Raw genomic sequence first — 19,495 nt, 5'->3', positions numbered from 1 at the left:
CGGATAGAGGAGTATCATCAACAGGTACACTCGGTCCTGGCGGAATGTCATCTTTTTAAATTTCAGTTTACTGATGTTTTGGGGGATTTGTTATTTGTCTAGTATTGATTTTTGATAGCAAATCCTTGATCTCCAAGTCTTCCATCAGCAAAGAAGTTAGTTGTTGTTTAATTTCAGTTAGGTCTTCACTTTGTTTAGAAGATCCGTCTTCCATCTTTGTCAGTGTAGGCAATACTGAGCAGTTTATTACATTGCTTTGACCTACCACTGTAATTGTTCAATGTCTGTAGTCATTTCCATCAGGATCCCTGTCTGCGTCTGCACGTCCCTTTTACGGAGTTCGAAAACTTTCACCAGTGAATTCAGAATGTAGTTCAATGCTGGTAGGGTTGGATCCCCTTCCTTAGGATCTTGATTCTCGCCTCCAAGGACTGCCCTTGGTCTATGGGTTAAATGATCTATTTTTAATTCCCAAAACGCAGCTGAATCTCTTCTAAATGCCTCTGTTGAGTTCAATCTCTCCCCTTGGTATAATGGATTTTGAGTTAGACTCAGTAGATGATTAGGGGTCCTTGAAAGATCCATTACTGAGACTGTTGAGATCCTCAAGGAGTTTGAGGTGAGGGCACTGAGGCTGTTATGTCTACGTTTCTGGAAATAATGATCAGTAGTCCCTTTTTATATTTATTGATGTCAAAGTAAAATCCTTTGATAATGTAGATGGAATATTTTTTACTGTATCGCTCAAAATTTCTTCTACAGAAGTCTTGTCAACATGAGGTTCTTGATGAATTTGGGCCTCCACTAAGTTAGTATCATGTGTCAAGGTAATTGCAATCTGTGGACCTGGACTGTTTACTTCCACCTGCAAGGATTTTTCCATATAAGAGCCATCCCAAAAAATAAACAAAAAAAAATAATGTTTCTTCATTAAGCCCCAGAGGATATTTTGTGTCCAATAGGTATATCCAGTATTTTTCACTTTGAGACAATAGCTTTGTGTAGTTACCACCAGGTTGTGGTTTTGTTACAACTTCAGTAGCCTGAAATCTCAATTGGGCAACGTTGTGTCTAGCTTCCAAAAAATGTCTCGCCACTGGTGATTTTTGGTTGTGACATCGAATAGTCGATTTATGTTCTGATATGCGGTCCTTCAATGGTCTAGTGGTCTGTCCAATGTATAGTTTTCCACATGGGCATTTTAAGGCATATATAATGCCAGATGTCATGCAGGTGGCAAAGCACTTGATCTTGAGTTTTTTTGCCCGTTTGTGGGTGGGAGATAGTATCACCTTTAATCACGTTATTGCAACTAGTGCAGTTGAGATAGGGGAAGGTGCCCATCTTTTTGGTCTTGAGAAGGTTTTGTTTAACTTTGTTAGGTCTTTCTGCTTTTACAAGCCTATCTCTCAAGTTCCGGCCTCTTTTAAATGCCATCATAGGGATTCTTGGAGAAAGATCTTTTCGATGTTCATCACTTTGAAGTATATTCCAATGATTTCGTATTGACTTGCTAATCTGGAAGCTTTGTCTTGAATATTTAGAAATGTACATAAAAGGGTTTGAGTCACTTTTGAGTTTTGGTGTCAAGAGATCATTTTGTGTTAGGTGGTTGGATCTCCTATTTGCATCCTGTAGGATGTCATCTGGATATCCTGTTCTTTCAAAGCGTTCAATAAGCTGGGAGCATTCAACATCCAATCCAGCAGGGTCAGATATAATTCTTTTCAATCTTAATATTTGGCTGTATGGAAGACTTTTCAACATGGGTTTTGGATGAAAACTGGTAAAGTGTAGAAGGTTATTAGCGTCTGTAGGTTTGTGGTAAATTGTGGTAATTATCTTCCCTTCGTGTATCTTCAGTCTGACATCAAGAAAGTGTAAATATGGTTCTCCAATCTCCACTGTAAATTTAATTTTCGGATGTGCTATGTTCATATAGGTCAGGAAGAGATCCAGCTATGCTCTCGTGCCACACCAAATACCAAAAATATCATCTATGAATCGTTTCCACTGGATGATCTTGGTGAACCATATTGGATTGTTTAAGACATGATCTAGCTCAAATTTGTACATGAAAGAGTTTGCTTACACAGGGGCCATAGCAGACCCTATTAACGTTCCCGATATTTGGTTGTAGAAAATTAATTGGAATCGGAAGTAGCTGTTGTTTAGGATCAGTGTAAGTAGTTTGATGATGAATTCTGGGTTGCCTCGAGTGTGTTCTGAATTAGAGAGATTGTGAGGTATCGAAGTGTATAAGCTGCATACATCCATGCCAAAAATCAAGCAGTCAGAGGCAATAGCTGAGATTTCTTACAGGCAATTAAAAAAATCGGTGTTATCTTTAAGGTACGTGGGAATATTCTGAATCAAGGGTTGTAGTAAGCTATCCACATAAATAGCTAGGGGGTCAAAGATACTCTCTGATCCCGCAACTATAGGTCTTAGTGTTGGATTTTGGTTGTCTTTATGAATTTTGGGGAGACCATAGAAGAAACTACTCCAGAGTACCTTTCCACCCACAAATATGTACGTCAAATCAAATATGGAATGTATGCATCAGCAAAAAATTAGTAATCCTTAAACAATCTGCCACACGGGCACTGATATTCTATTCACTATGCAGAAAATTGCACTAGAACTCAAACCATAAAGCTGACAGAATCCGTCAAAGAGTAAGTGAACCAAAAACCTTGGCAAAGTAATGTTTCAAAACCTGTCCGATACCAGTGCCAAAGCTGGGCATGCTAAATAATAATGCTACACTGCCTTTTCTGCTGTTGTAAAAAGAATCTCACACCGCTCTTAAAGAGTCATGGAAAGTGATTTGCAAATCTAGGTGTGCTCAATTCTAATAGAGGAAACATGTTTCCAAGTTAAACAGAGTTCTTCTGCATGCAGCGTGGATTCACCTCATTCTTGTTGCAGACATATCTCCCTATCTCCCCCAAAACACTCCTCCTTAAATAGCTGTGGCATTTCTACTGTATCTCATGACCTATCTATTCTATCAAAGATAAGATCCCAGATGATGGCATCAGTTAATCAAGCAGCTGCATCTCTGACTGAAGGCATTCACGGTCTTATGAGTTAACAACGAGAAGGCAGCTGCAACAAATGTGCAGCAGGCATCTTGCAAAGCAAGAGTTTGTTGGAGTTCATGAAAGTAAAGGCTGCCCATGTTTTGCAGCAGTCCTCTTTAAGGTTAAAAAAGTTAATTCTGCCTACCTAAAATTTACAACAGTTCAACAAGATGGCAATCAGCCAGTTTGTTCAGCAGACGTTATGCAAATGCTATCATGCAAGCCATATGGCTAAAGAGCTGCGCGCCAATCTATTTAACATGTAGGGTACAATCGGCTTACATAGTACATCCGAATATAAAATGTTTCCAAGTATCACTGACTGGGACGAACGGTGTTGGGGCCTTTCCAGTTGAACTGAGCCCCAGCTCTGGGGTGGGTGTGGGGGGTGGCAGCTACCCCCGTGGGCGTCTTGTTACATAGAACATGCTCCTTTAGTGCGGGACATTAAGCACGCGCAGATAGCAATCTCCTCCATCTTGCAGACTCACGCAGTTCTTGGCACATCTTGCCTTTTTATTCAGGTTTCCGCTGCTAAAGAATGATTCGTTGCTTTCTATGGGACATTTAGTGTCTCAGCCACCTGCAGGCTGCCCATCACGTGATCATCTCTAGCTAATCACGACCTCGCTGCATTCTTTCCACTTTATTATAATGTAAGCACCCCACGGGCACCTTTGACTGTTTTTCTCAGCTGTAAGGCAACCCTCCCCCAAACAGCATGTTGAAATGTGCCCCCTCCAGTCTCAACTTCAGCCAACCCTGATCACTCCATACTCGTGAATAAAAACCCACATGTAAATAAAATGTGCATGTACTTTTTCTAACATTATGCATCAAAAAACAAAAATGCATTTAAGTGTAACAATCCGAGAACGTGAATATAAGCTCGATTCAACATTGCATTTGCTTTTCGTTACACCGTGCATTGAGAAGAACAGAACTCTAAATGTCTTTGAAAGACTTCTGTGTTGAAGCTTCCGTGGTTTAAGTTAGCAAGCCAAAGTCCAAAGACTGACAGGCCGATTCATGGAATTCCTCACAAAAGTGTTGCACGCGGCTGGCGCACAGCGTGCCCCTGCGAATGTCTGTGCCAGCCGCGTGCGATAAAATCAATTTCCGCGCACAGCGTATTCATGGATTCTCACCTCCAAAAGCAGGCGTGGCACAGAGTGGCACAGAGACCCTGCAGCAGCGCCAGTTACGCCCCCAAGAACGCCCTCGCGCAAGGAAAAGCCATCAAGATCGCAAAACCATCGCAAAGGGCTGCGCCAACCCTGTACCAGTTTACCGGACTGGCAAACAGCAAACGCAAAGCGGGCAACGTGTATTATGGGTTTCGGGAACACGCGTGCGCGAGAAGTCTCACACGCGATCCGGCCTGGGGGAGCGTGTGCGTGTATTTCAGAGGCGCGTGAGAATTTTCACACGCGATTTCAGCAGCGTAAGTGTATTTCAGGGTTGCGCGAGAAGTTCCACACGCTATCGGGCCTGGGGGAGCATGTGCGTGTATTTCAGGGGTGCGCGAGAAGTTCCACACGCGATTGGCCTGGGTGCGTGTATTTCAGATGTGCGCGAGAAGTTCCACACGCGATTGGCCTGGGCGCGTGTATTCCAGAGGTGCGCGAGAAGTTCCACAAGCGATTGGCCTGGGCGCGTGTATTCCAGAGGTGCGCGAGAAGTTTCACACGCGATTGGCCTGTGCGCGTGTATTTCAGGGGTGCGCGAGAAGTTCCACACGCGATTGGCCTGGGCGCGTGTATTTCAGAGGTGCGCGAGAAGTTCCACACGCGATTGGCCTGGGTGCATGTATTCCAGAGGTGCGCGAGAAGTTTCACACGCGATTGGCCTGTGCGCATGTATTTCAGGGGTGCGCGAGAAGTTCCACACGCGATTGGCCTGGGCGCGTGCATTTCAGGGGTGCGTGATAAGTTCCACACGCGATTGGCCTGGGCGCGTGTATTTCAGGGGTGCGTGAAAAGTTCCACACGCGATTGGCCTGGGCGCGTGCAGAGGTGCGCGAGAAGTTCCACACGCGATTGGCCTGGGCGCGTGTATTTCAGAGGTGCGCGAGAAGTTCCACACGCGATTGGCCTGGGCGCATGTATTTCAGGGGTGCGCGAGTAATTTCACACACGATTGGCCTGGGTGCGTGTATTTCAGGGGTGCGCGAGAAATTTCACACACGAGTGGCCTGGGTGCATGTATTTCAGGGGCTCGTGGGTGTTTTTACACGCGATCGGGCCTTGGGGAGCGGGGTACGTGTATTTCAGGGGCTCGCGGGTGTTTTTACACGCGATCGGGCCTGGGGGAGCGGGGTACGTGTATTTCAGGGGCTCGCGAGTGGTTTTACACGCGATCGGGCCTGGGGGAGCGGGGTACGTGTATTTCAGGGGCTCGCAGGTGGTTTTACACGCGATCGGGCCTGGGGGAGCAGGGTACCACTCACCGTCTGCCTTGCGTGTAGAAGAACGCGTAGCCAACACCCACCCGCTGTGAAGTAATAGCGTGTGAACCCCAACGCCTGCAAAACACACGCACCGCACCCCACGAAAAGCAACTCCCGTGCGCGATACGTCACAGACACGCATACGCGCTAAGGGCCTTTGGTCCAATGGAATCGCGTATGCGTGCTGAAGGGCCTTTCCTTGATTCACACGCTGACGTGCAGAATTTTCACGTGCCAAATCACTCCGTAACAAGCTGGCCACGCGTAAGCACACGGAAGACCACGCTCCTGCCCAAAAGGCCAAATTACTGCCCACCAGAGCCCCGAGCAGCCTCCCACGAGCCATCTGCTGCTGCCTGCCTGCTGCCACCGTGCACTGCCATTTGGTGCCTGCACATCAGCCATCTGCAGGGGTCCAGTTGCTGTGTCCACCCCTGCTGGACATCCATGAATAGATGTGCGATGTTTTCTGTGCGATAATCGCACTTGCACTGCGATTTTCGCTATTTCTCTGCGAATCGCACGTTTTCGCACGTGTGCACCATTTTCTCGGCGCACATTTATTCCATGAATCGGCCTGTGAGTGTTTTGTAAATGAATACAAAAGTGAGAACCACCCCCCACACTCTAATGCAGTGTGGGATTTGTAAAACATGGAACATAACGGAACGTGGCTTTTTCCATAATGTGTAGCGCTCATCCAAGGGTCCAGAATTGCAGCAACATAAGCCTCAAGCAGGCAACAGGGAAAGATTTGTTGGTGAAACCTATTTTAAGAGTCCCGTAACAAAAATGCAGCGCATTTTGCCAGAACAAAAAGCATACCTAGTAGGACTATCCGGATATTTCAAATCCCTTTAAAAAATGTATTTTGTAAATACTGTAACTGTGGTTATGCGGTATATAATTGTATTGTCACTCCCAAACCTTCTACCCCATATGAGGTAAATAGATGTGGTGAAAAGAGCTGCTCTAATGAGCTCAGCAAACTCTGGAGATTGAGTAAATGAAAGAGTCGCTGGCGATTCTGCCAACTTAGTAGGATAGCTGATGCTCTGCATTGACACTGGTGCCTTTTCAACCCTTCTTAAAGTTATCCATCTTGGCAATGCAGATGGAAGGCCCGTGAAAGCCTTGCACATCCTTTTAACACATTTAAACCTGGGTATCCATTGTTTCATGTAAGTAAATTCCGTTTTATTTCTCCACCTAGTCCATACACGTGCTGAATGCCTTTTGATGACTGGGTGTGGTTTAATAAAGGCACTAACCTGCATGAAAGAGTGTTTCAAGGGTTTTAAGTCTAATTCCAACATCGATGTTTGCCCTGCAGTGTTGAGTGGTGGGAGGGATAAAAGGTCGCAGTAACCGCCTTTCACCATTGTTCTTACTTTACAGGAGATGCCAACAGACACATCAGTGACCTCAAATTCAAGCTTGCAAAATCTGAGCAAGAAATAACAGCTTTAGAACAGAATGTAAGTGTGGGTGTGATTGCAGGGAGGGGATTTCTTATCTGAATGCAATCTTCTCCTCTAAGGAATTTCAGCCTGTCTTTATAGGAGTTCCATCAGATTACTTAATTTGATTTATTCAAATCAACACCTGTTACTCTACTAAATTTGTGGGGTAGTGTGGTTTGATGTCCTATTTTGAAGCCTTTTAATGATTTTTTCTTAGTTATAGTTAATGAGTGTTTTAAATGTAACCTTTTCGCAGCTTGCTATGTCTTAGACCAGAGGTCTGCAACCTTTGGCTCTTAAGATGTTGTGAACTACAGGTTCCATCAGCCACAGTCGTCCAGGTAACTGGTCCCTGGTGTTGTACTCCCAAACATCTGGAGAGCCAAAGGTTGCAAACCCCTGGCCTAGACTAGGTTAATAATTGGTTCAACATGCAAGAATGTGCAACCGACACATCTCAACTCTGTTGGAGAGTATTGAAGGGAAGGGGTCCACCAGGACAGTATCCTAGTTTAGGACACTGTCCAGAAGTGCACTTCAATTTGGCATAGTTTCATGTCCATGCGACTTAGATGCATACTGAAACGGTAGAGTGCTTTATTGTGAACTATAGAGCACTATAGAGTTGCTCTAAAGAAATTCTGATGTGTTTGAATTGAGAAATAGGGAAATGAGAATTATAAAAATCATTAAAATACTGCTTGTGTATTTTCCAATCTAGCCTTGTAAACAGATGGACTGAATTCTTAAAGAATGTCTGAATATGTTTTGACTAATAAACTTCTCCTTAGGAAGGTCAGCAAATGAATAAAAGTGCGAATTAATTCGTCAGTGTTTATTTTCCAATAGAAAAGGAGGGCACGGACATGGCCATGCAGCTAACTTAAACGTCTGCTTCTCTTGCAGGCTTCCACACTAATCCAGCTCCACTCGATGGTGATGTGGGCTGGGGACAGCCGGGTCTCCTGGCACTGAGGGTGCACCTGTCTAATACAACTACATAGAATCAGTGACCCTCAGTTGGGGAGCTCCCTTATATATTAGGTTATCTGTATAATAAGATGAACGCAACAGGGCTCCTCATCAGTCCCAAGATGCTGCTGGGTCTGCCCTGTAATGGAGCTTGAAGCACAGCCTAAGGGCATCATTGGCCATTTCCCTTCAGCATAGAGGAAATACATGCAAAATATGTAAGTGGCTTATGACTTCTGATAAGACTGACACCATGTTCCATAAGACCTTTCGAGAATGCTGAAGGAGTTGCGGAATTGTGGATGTTCCACAAATGGTGGTGTTGCCCTGGAGTTTGTTGATTCTGGGGTGAGGTAGTTAGCTTGACCAAAAGATCTAGCCTGGGTCCTACTTCATATGATGGCTATACCCCTTCTAATGGGGGTAGCAGATGAGGGTGAATCATATAACCACCGCACTCTAGCAAGAGTAGACTGGTAATCCTCTATTTTGTTGCTGCTTGATTGACTATTGCTGGCAGGTGGAAATCCACAGATAGGCCGCCTATGGACATATGGTGGGTGAAGTAATGCAAAATAGTGCTATGAAAAATCCATGGCAGCAGTTAGGCATACTTTGCTCAGGTTCTGCATAGTTTGATCCCCATTCCTTAACTATGCTAGTATAGATTCATGTTCTATTGTTTGGGCATTGGGACCTCCCTCTGGACAATATAATATGTCTTAATTTGCATAACTTACGGTTGGTTCAAGCTAGTTCTTGGTGGCTGTTGAAGAGAACGAATGGGAACATCTATGTGCATTGATTTTTATGGGCAACATTTGTAGTGTCTGTGTATATTTCTGTTGGGTTAAATCTTGTGTTTTTGTTTTTGGTAATCAGGTGGCACTTATAAGTGGACACTATTGCATTGAAGTACAGCTTGGAAGCAGATGGGATCCAAGGAGAGATGTTTGGTCATTTACCCACCCATTGAATGCCTATGGCCATGGTCCTTTCCGCCCCCTATTTCCCCCTGCCCACCCAACACACATCCTTTTGGGGTCTCTTTGAGCTAGCTTTATGAAGCAGGAGGATCGACCTCTCTACTGTAAGAGCCTGACCGTGTTACTTCAAAGCAGTCTTAGGAGAGTTAAATGCTTACGGTTCTGGTGTAATACAAATCTTTTAACCAAGTGTGCCTTCAGACACTTGATTAACAGTTTTGGCTTGTGTTTGGGTATCAGATAGGCATTTGCCAGGCGCTGCATCTGATATCATATTGGACATAGCAGCCCTGGTTACGGCATCTGTAAATAACTCTTTTCTCTCTTGTTCGATACCTGCTATCTTCAAACATGCTGTGGTGGTTCTTTTAAAAAAGGCTTCACTCGACCCCCTTCTTCTGTACAACCATCACTCTATTTCCTTGCTTTCGTACTTGAAGTTGCTGAAATCTTTGATGACACTTATGCTAAGTTCCTTTCTAGAAAACCCCTTCTTTTCAAACCCTTTTCAGTCAGGTTTCAGGCCAGGGCGGGGCACTGAATCGGTTTTAGTGTCAGTCATGGATGATCTGGCGAGTCTGGTGGATCTGGGTTGGGGAGGCATGCTGATTTTATTAGATCGGTCAGCCGCCTACGACACCATAGATCATGCCATTTTGCTCCACAGTCTATCCGAGGCTGGTATTTCTGTCTCTGTCCTGGACTGGTTTGGCTCCTTCCTCGCCTAACGTTCACAATCTCTCTCTCTCTCTCTCTCTCTCTCTCTCTCTCTCTCTGTCTGTCTGTCTCTCTCTGTCTCTCTCTCTCTCTCTCTCTTTCTTTCTCTCTCTCTCTCTCTTCCCCCCCCTTCACTTCCTTGGTCTGTCACTTGTGGGGTTCTCCAGGGTTCTGCCCTTTTACCTATTCTCTTTAATGTATATGTCCAACCTCTTGCTCATCTCATTCAATCTTTTGGCCTGCTTTGTTATATGTATGCTGATGACACGCACATCGTAGTACCCCTTACTTTTGATAATCCTTCTGGAGCTTCCAATCTCAATAACCGCCTGAAGACTGTTGGGGGTGGGCCAAAACTGGCTCAAACTTAATGGCAATAAAACAGGTTCTGACCATCGGCTCACCATCCGCTGTCTCCCTCTGGACGCCTGATTTCTGGCCGATATCCTTAGGCACATTTCCACTGTCAGTGGCAAATAATCTTGGTATCAAAATAGCTGCTTCACTTTAACTGAAGGGGAAAGGGGGAGTAGGGGAGTGGGACTGGGTGGGGGGGTGATGAGTTGGAGGAGGGGAAGGGAGAGAGAGGGGAGGTAGGAGAGGGGAGAGAGATAGTCAGGGGGAAAGAATAAGGAGGGAGGGGATTCAGAGGGGGGAGGGGGTTTCAAGGAGGAGACTGGAGGAGGAGAGATTTAAGGGAAGTGCGAAATGAGGAGAAGGTAGGGGTGGAGCGGATTGCGAGAGGAAGGGAGTTCCAGTGCAGAGGCACTAGGAGTTGGAAGGCGCAGAAACGGGAGGAGGCACAGGGGGAAGGAGGTACAGTGAGCAGGAAATGGTCAGCAGATCGAAGGGAACGGGAGGGGGAGTAGAAAGAGAGAAGGGAGGAGAGATGAGGGGGAGCGAGACCATGGAGGGATTTGAAGACAAAGCATAGAAAGTGAAATTTAAGTTGAGAGTGAAATGGTAGCCAGCCAAGGTAAGATGGCGAAGTAGAGATGGAGTCACGGGAGGTAAGGAGACATAGGGTGCGAACAGCAGAGTTGTAGATGGATTTAAGGGGGGCAAGCTGAGATGTAGGTAGTCCAAAGAGTAGGGAAGAGCAATAGAAGAGGCGGGAGAAGATGAGGGAGGAGATTAAGAGTTTGGTAGCGTGGAAAGTGAGGGAGGGACAGATTTTGCAAATATTGAAGAGGTGGTAGCGACAGGTGCGAGAAGTGAGGGAAATATGTTGGGAGAAGGAGAGAGAGGAGTCAAAGAGAACGCCCAAGTTAGGAGGTTGGAGAGAGATCGGGAGATTAGAGAGAGGAAAGTGAATGAACGGGGGAGGAGAGGGGGAGGGAAGAGAGTTGGAGGGAAAGAATAGGACTTCGGTCTTGTCGGTGTTAAGAGAGAGAAAGCGGGAAGACATCCAGTTCTTAATGGCAGTAAGGCAGGAAGAGAGTTTTTGGTGAAGGTCAGTTGAGAAGGAGGAGAAAGAGAGAAAGAGTTGAGTGTCGTCGGCATAGAAGTGGTGGGAGATGCCAAACGAGGAGATAACAGGGGCAATGAAGGAGGTGTAAAGAGAGAAGAGGAAAGGACCAAGCACTGAACCTTGGGGTACTCCTTAATCAAGAGGATAGGTAGGAGAGGTCCGGCCGCCCCAGGATACAGTTAAGGAGCGGGAGGAGAGGTAAGAGGATAACCAGTTGAGAACCGAGCCTTTGAACCCGAAGGAGGAAAGAGTGTGGAGAAGGAGGGGATGATCGACAGTGTCAAAGGCTGCAGCGAGATCGAGGAGAATAAAGATAGAGGATTGTTTGGCATGGCGAGCAGAGAGGAGGGAGTTAAGGATAGAGGTGAGGGCAGTTTCAGTGGAATGTTTGGGACGGAAGCCAGATTGGGAGGGTGGTAGGAGAGAGAAAGTAGTGACATGCTGCACGCGCATGGTGCAAAAGTGTAAAAGCCATGGTGCAAATAGCATTGTGCAATAGCATAGTGTGGGTAACATCCCTGTAGAAACTAACACACTGCAGGGTGTGCACAGGGAAGCCACAAACACTTTGCAGCCATCCTACTGGAAACCACCCTCTAGGAAACGATGGAGCTCATTATTAAAGAAAATACTGCCACCAGAAAGTGCAATGGGGGATGTGGTGGCGTTGGGGGGCTGGGGTTGGAATGAAATGCGTGCTTATCGTTTTCTACAAATGTGGTCTATTTATTCATTGAAAATGTAAGATGTACCATTACGTGACCAGGGATGGTGGGATGCTTCAATGGTTTGAGTCGACAGTGTTGACACCATTACATGTTAAAGCTTGTAGAAGGCACCATTTGGGCAAAGCCGTGTTATGCACAGTATGAGAAACCGTGCTTGTGGAAGTCTGTGAATGGGTGTGGGCCACAGTAACTATAAAAGGAACGGTGGAAGTCTGTGGGGCAGCTTATGGTCAATGCTGCCTGTGCAGTGCTCTGTATGGCAAAACGCGAGTAAGGTGAAGTTTAGATTAAAGTATCTGCGAAAGGCAAGGGTCGTCTAAGCCTCAGTGCAACAATCCATGTAAAAGGTATGTTTCTCCAGCATGGGGTCTGGCATGGATTCACATGCTCATGAATATTCCCCGTCGTCAGGCTGGGAATCCTCGGTAAAGAAAAAACCAGTATCAGTTTCGTTTCTGATCTGTCTTTCGTAGTAATAACCAATCACTGGTCTCTGCGTCATACTGACCACAGCCAATGACTGCCCTCTACCTAAGCACCGCCTCTGGCAGCCATCTTCAGATTTTTACCGCACGTTCATGTGTTGGGATCCTCGTGCTATTGCTCTCGAGCGTTAGTGCTATTTTTTCGCGCTTTTTACAAAAAACTTTGATTCTTTCGGTCAAAAGAGCCTCAAGCTCCACCGATCCTACATCCGATCAACGGGGACCCGTGTCGGATTCATCTGTGCCCCTCAAGGGTGAAGATTTCGTCGAGCTACACTTCGGAGGACTCCAGAAGCTTCTCAGGCCCTGTCTCGGAGATGGCCCAGGAGAAGGGAAGCTCGACTCCCGGAAAGCTGTTCAGGGTCTGCCCTGGATGCCAGCTGCAGAACGTCTTCAAGGAGGACGAACACTCTTTCTGCCTTTACTGCCTTCATGAGGACAAGACGCACGTGGAGAAGGACTGTGCGTTTTGCGGCAACATGTCGGAACGGACCATGAAGGACCGCCATCAACGTCTCGCCAACTGGCTGGAGGGTAAGAGCCCGTCTGGCGAGAAGAAGAAGAAATCCGAGCGGTCTTCTAAGACCTTTGAGGGCGCCCCGGCGACGGGGGCCCAACATAAGGCCAAGCACCGCGAGTCCGCTGGCACCGGGAGCGCCGAACGGTCGGGCTCTACGGGCGCCAGGCAGGGCGCACCCTCCCCGGCACCATCAACCACGAGCCAACGCTCTGGGTCGGGTAAGAGGAAGGCCGAGCACCCGGCGAAGCTCCTGGAGAGGCCCCGGTCGAGCTCTAAGGCAGAGGAGGAGCGTGGCAGTGCCCCCTCCCTCAAGGATAAGGCGGTGAGCGCACCTAAGGTGGTGAAGGCCTTGATCCATCCGACCAAGCCCTCTATCGAAACGGTCGCGGCGGCCCTGGCTCAGCCTGTGGTGGCTGCACCAGTGGTGGCGACCTCAGGGCCCAGAATCTCCCTGCCTCCTCGGAGGGAGTCTTCCTTTGTGCCCATCGATAGGACCCCCGTGAAACCCTCCGTGGGGAAGAAGAAGGGGGGGCAGGGCGTCGTCGTAGAGTCGGCCTCAACCTCAGAAGAGGAGCTGATCGAGGTCTTAAGCCACGGCCTAGGCGTGGAAGAAGGCCAGCCCGTCGGAATGGACCCCGACGCAGGTGACGACGACGACATCGTCGAGGATACCGACGGGGCCCCTGCTCGCCCGTCGGATTCCCCTCTACCAGCGCCGCAAGACAACTCGGCGGCCATTTTGTTGGCCATACAGTCCTTATGCTCCGAGATAAGGACGAGGCTACTGTTACCGACGGAGGAACCTCTCCCGTCGGGGGATCCAGAACCGGGACCTTCTGGTGTTCCCCCTACCAAGAAAAGAAGGATCCATCCACCACCTCCTTTTCAACCGTCGCGCCCCTTCCAGCCCTCCTCCCCGTCCACCCGAGGGGATGATACGGGGACTGACACGGCAGCGACGGGTACGGACGACGAGGCATACGACGAGGATTTTCCGTCGTCGCCTCCCACCAGGGCCTCTCCGCCCGACGAGATCGGATCTTTCCACTCCATGATCTCCAGGGCTTCCGAGCTTTTCCAACTCTGCCCTGAGGAGAAGAAAAAGGAAGGCTTCCTTTATCAGCGGCGCGAGGCCAAGAGGAAGACGGTCCTCGCAGTGCCTCTGTTGGACGACATTTGGGATGAGGGCCTTTCCCTCCTCAAGAACCCTTCCACGACGCCAGCTAGAAGAGACCGGTACGAGAAAAAGTACCGGGTCCCGGACACGGCCCCCCTATGCCTCCGGGCGCAGCCTACCCCGGACTCCGTCGTCTCTGCGGCAGCCAGGAAGAAAGCGGGGGGGGGGTGCGGCCTCCACATCGACTTCCCCGCCGGACGGCGAGGGAAAGAAATTGGATACTATGGGGCGTAGAGTCATCTCGTCGGCAGCGACCACGATTAAAGCGGCCAACGCCTTGGCTATCGTGGCCCGCTACGACAGGGAGCTCTGGTACAAGATGGCTCCCCTGCTGGATTTTCTGCCGGACGACAAGAGGGCGGAGGCCCTTGAGATCCTGCAGGAAGGTGAGGTGGCCTCGGACCACGCCATCACCGTGGCGACGGACATCGCCGACACTGGGTTCCGCCAGCTGGGCAACGGTGTTTGCCTTCGACGTCGTGGATGGCTCAAAGCTACGGACTTCCGGCAGGACGTCCAGACCAGAGTCCTGGACATGCCCTTCGACGGGAACAACCTGTTTGGGAAGACAGTGGACGATTCCCTTCAGGCCATCAAGGCGGATACTGAGACGGCCCGGGCCCTTGGAGTCCTGCAACGACGGACGCCCTTTCGGAGCGGCGGAGGCAAGGGCGCCTCCAAAGGTTCCGGCGGCGGTTTCGCTTCCTACCGTCAAGCGGCCCGCTCGTCGTCGCAAGAGGCCTACAGAGGACGAGGCAAGTCTAGCGGACCCCGCCGTCGTCGCCAAGGAGGTCAAGGCGGCAAGGCCGCGTCCAAGCAGGATTGAACCGGCCGTGGGGTCGGGCCCCCACCGAAGCACCCCGGTGGGAGGCCGGCTGGCGGGCTTCGTCAGCGTGTGGGAGTCCATCTCCACCGACCGTTGGGTGCTGGACGCCCTGGCCCGGGGCCACGCGCTCGAGTTTCAAAGAAGGTGCCCGCGCGTCCCCCCCGTGGCCAGGAAAGAACTTCACGTCCCTAAACTTCTCCTGGAGGTAAAGGCGATGCTAAGAAAGGGCGCCATCAAACTCGTCCCAAAGAGGCTTCGGGGCTCCGGAGTCTACTCGAGATACTTCCTCGTGAAGAAGAAGACGGGAGGATGGCGCCCCATCCTGGACCTGCGACGTCTGAACGGACTACGGTCGGCACCCAGGGTATTCACCAAGTGCCTTGCACCGGTGGCGGCGCAGCTGCGCCGCGAGGGGATCCACGTCTACCCCTACCTGGACGACTGGCTCATCCGCGCCAAGACGAGGGAGCTCGCCGTGGTCCACACGGCAAGGACCGTCCAACTCCTCACGGACCTGGGATTCTCCGTGAACTACGCCAAATCCCACCTGGTGCCCGCGCAAGTCGCACTGTTTCTGGGAGCGAGGCTCGACACAGTGTCCCTTCTGGCCTCCCCGTCGGAGGAGAGGACCAGGACCATCTTGGGCAAGGTGCAACGGATGTTGGTGGCCGACGCGGCCAAAGTGAGGTCCATCAAGTCCCTCCTCGGGATGATGTCTTCCTGCATCTACCTCATTCCCATGTGCAGGCTCCGGATGCGCCCGTTGCAAGAATTCCTGGATGCGCGCTGGATCCAGACGACGGGCAGCTTCGAGGAAAGGATCAAGCTCGACGAGAGTTTCCGACAAACGATACGGTGGTGGGGCACCCGCGCGCATCTGACGGCGGGCATGGACTTCCAGACCCCAACCCATCAGGAGACTGTGACCACGGATGCCTCCCTGGAAGGGTGGGGAGCGCACACCGAAAATCTGCACGCAAGGGGACTCTGGCTCCCGACGGAGAAGTCCCTACATATCAACGTCCTGGAGCTCCGTGCAGTGTTTTGGGCCCTCAGGTCCTTCCTTCCGTCCCTCAAGGGCAAGGTGGTGAGGATCTTCACCGACAACACCACCACCATGTTTTACATCAGGAAACAGGGCGGAACCAGGTCCCCAGCGCTGTCCAAGGAGGCGCAGGACCTGTGGCATTGGGCCGTCGCCCAAGGGATTTTTCTGGTGCCGTTTCATCTGGCAGGGATAAAAAACACCATCGCCGACTCACTCAGCAGGGAGCTGCGCTCGTGCCACGAGTGGTAACTACGGCAGGATCTGGCGGATCGCCTCTTCCGACGGTGGGGCACACCCCAGATCGACCTGTTCGCGACGGCGACGAACACCAAGTGCCGGAGGTTCGCCAGCAGGTTTCCCCAGACGAGGAGCATGGGCGATGCTTTCTCGTTCCCCTGGGAGGGCCTGTTCCTCTACGCGTTCCCTCCCTTGCCTCTGCTAATCCGGCTCGTCAACCAGCTCAAGAGGTCACGGTGCAGGATGATCCTCGTCGCACCTGCGTGGCCGAGGCAGATATGGTTCCCGGACCTTCTGGACTTGTCAGCGTCCCCGCCGATCAAGCTGCCGGCGGACGCGGATCTACTCTCCAGGGAAGGAGGCGCCATCCTCCACCGCGACCCGAAGTCGCTGAACTTGCAGGCCTGGCTCCTGCAGCGCTAGAGTTTGGAGGATACGACATACCGGCCGATTGCAGAGAGGTTCTTGCAAAGGCCAGGGCGTCCTCGACTCTTAAATGCTACGGACACAAATGGAAGAGGTTCTCTGTCTGGTGCCACGCACAGAAGATTAACCCTCTACGGATTACGGCTCCCCAAGTACTGCCGTACCTGCTGACGCTGGCCAAAGCTGGTCTGGCACATGCGTCCATCAAGATTCATCTTGCTGCGATCTCCCGATACACCAGAACCACGGGCCGGACGTCCTTGTGGTCTCATCGTCTGGTGAAAGAGTTCATGAAGGGACTGTTCAGATCGTTCCCGCCGGTGAAGGCTCCGGCTCCGGCGTGGGAGCTCAACGTGGTGCTGACCAAGCTCATGGGACCTCCTTTCGAGCCTCTGCACTCGGCCCCGTTGAAGTTTCTATCGTGGAAAACAGCTTTTCTGGTGGCCATCACCTCCACACGACGAGTGGGAGAGATCCAGGCCCTTTCCTGCAAGGCCCCGTACTTGACTTTCCACGACACGAGGGTAGTGCTCAGGACGCACCCCTCCTTCATGCCCAAGGTACCGTCGGACTTCCATCTCAACGAACCCTTGGTGTTACCTGTGTTCTTCCCGTCGCCTTCGTCGCCGGCTGAGAGGACTTTGCACTCGCTGGATGTAGCTAGAGCGCTGAAGTTCTACGTGGACCGCACGAAGGGTTTTCGGAAGAGGTCACAACTCTTTGTGAACTTTGGACCTGTCAATCAGGGGAAGGCTCTCTCGAAGGCTTCCATCTCCAGATGGCTCTCCGGCTGTATCATGTGCTGTCACCGGTTGGCAAACCGACCGCTGCCTGGCCGTCCGAGAGCCCATTCCACCAGAGCGATCGCAGCTACCACGGCGTTCCTATCTGGTGTGCCCCTGCTGGACATATGCAGGGCTGCTACGTGGAGGTCGACGCACACCTTCACGAAATTCTACTGCGTCGACCGGGATTCCAGGGAGGAGTCCAGGGTCGGTCAAGCAGTGCTGCGCAACCTGTTCGCCTGAGGTGAGCCTGGTGAGGAGGTAAGATGCTTAATGTTGAGTTGATGTGATGCTTAATGTTGAGCCTTTGCCACCTCCCGTGGTTGTGCATGTGTGTACTGCTATGTATTCTTTATTCATGAGCATGTGAATCCATGCCAGACCCCATGCTGGAGAAGGAACAAGTTACTTACCTGTAACTGTTGTTCTCCAGCATGAGTCTGGCATGGATTCACATGCGAACCCTCCCGCCTACCCCTCTGCGGCTCTTCACTTAGTCATACTGCCACTTCACGTGCTTCCAAATCTGAAGATGGCTGCCAGAGGCGGTGCTTAGGTAGAGGGCAGTCATTGGCTGTGGTCAGTATGACGCAGAGACCAGTGATTGGTTATTACTACGAAAGACAGATCAGAAACGAAACTGATACTGGTTTTTTCTTTACCGAGGATTCCCAGCCTGACGACGGGGAATATTCATGAGCATGTGAATCCATGCCAGACCCATGCTGGAGAACAACAGTTACAGGTAAGTAACTTGTTCCTTTCTGAGGCAGGTGGTGGGTAAAGCTATATCAAACACTATATGCCTCATTCTGATTGCAGCCCAAAGGGACACCGGATGTAAAGAAAACAGGCGGAAATAATCGCTCTGCCTATTTATTTTTAACATTCATTTTGATTCGGACGGAGAGGTAAAGGGATTCATGCAATCTTTATGCAACTGTAATACGCTGGTGGAATCCATGTGGGTTAATTATAAGCCAGGGGCATTGCACGAACATTGAATGTAGTATTACAGCTTGTTTACTGTGTGGATTGGAAAAGAGGCACTGGAACTTGGGACAGCCTGGATTCCGGTAACTTTGGTCCGCCCCTACCATTCCAGTTCCTCGGAGGGACGCTGATGCGGTCCTTTCCGTGGAATTGACGGCTGGTGTATTGGAATAGATGTGATGGTCAAGGCATGCCAAACCGTGTCTGCGAAAAGCTGTGAAAAGTTCTGTTAGTGAAGGGCAGTCTGGATAATGGCGCTTATGGAAGTCTGGGCAAAGCACGGCATGGATAACCACGCCTGTGAATAAGTGTGAAAGGGACAGTGTGTTTAAGTTAAGCATGACAAGAACCATGTCAGAGGCAGTGTATGGCCGAGCATTGGTAACAGCACCTGTGAAAGGCTGTGTATGGCTGAGCATGGCTTTGCAAGTCAATGTATGGGTAGCAGAACAACAATTTGGAAAACGGTGTCTGGGCAAAGATGAGCAAGTCACTGATGGTGCAATGCGTGATTTAGATAAGGGCCTAAATTGTCCAACTCCGGGCCACAAGGAACGTGATACTGATGGATTTTCAGGATATCCCTCATATTTATGAGGAAAAATGTGCATACATTTAGAATCATGGTATGCAAATGTATTCCATGAATATTAATTAGGCTATCCTGAAACAACATGGATCCGGCCCCAAGGCCTGGAGTTGGACAACCCATGATGTTTATGGCACAGTGCATGGATATGACAAGGCTATGCAGGACAGTACCTCTGAAATGCTGTGTTAATGTATGGCCTGGGTAAGTCTATGTATAATACACGGTGGTTAAGGCAGTGTAAAGCTAAAGCGTGCTATTGGTAACAGTGCATTTTTCTCTTTTCAAGGTAATACGGTTGGAGGCCCAGGTAACACGTTACCGAAGTGCCTCGGACAACGCAGAGAAAGTGGAAGATGAACTAAAAGCAGAAAAACGGAAACTTCAAAGAGAGGCAAGGACGCTGTAGGAGTCTTTTGCTTCAAGACCATGTTGCCATTTTGATTAACACTGTATTATGTCTGTGGAAGACCCACATCCCATGTAAAGAAGGGTAACTGGGTGTGGTGACATTTTTAGTAGGTCTGCCAAAAAGGT

At 49.8% G+C, this 19,495-nt stretch overlaps 1 protein-coding gene across 6 annotated transcripts in view; it reads left to right on the top strand.

Moving 5' to 3' along the window:
* Positions 1-19,495, top strand: part of LRRFIP1 (LRR binding FLII interacting protein 1) — an 813,895-nt gene that overhangs the window by 720,018 nt on the left and 74,382 nt on the right. For all 6 annotated transcript variants that reach the window (XM_069615974.1, XM_069615976.1, XM_069615973.1 and 3 more), the window contains 2 exons: positions 6,934-7,013; positions 19,248-19,352. In XM_069615974.1, coding sequence (XP_069472075.1) covers positions 6,934-7,013; positions 19,248-19,352 — 185 coding nt within the window. The remainder of the gene's footprint in view (positions 1-6,933; positions 7,014-19,247; positions 19,353-19,495) is intronic.

Source organism: Ambystoma mexicanum, chromosome 9 (assembly GCF_040938575.1).
Source record: "Ambystoma mexicanum isolate Mex_15411 chromosome 9, UKY_AmexF1_1, whole genome shotgun sequence".
NCBI classification, from domain to species: Eukaryota; Metazoa; Chordata; class Amphibia; order Caudata; family Ambystomatidae; genus Ambystoma; species Ambystoma mexicanum.
Note: the sequence above shows the minus strand (reverse complement) of the source record. Positions and strands in the feature narration are given on the sequence as shown.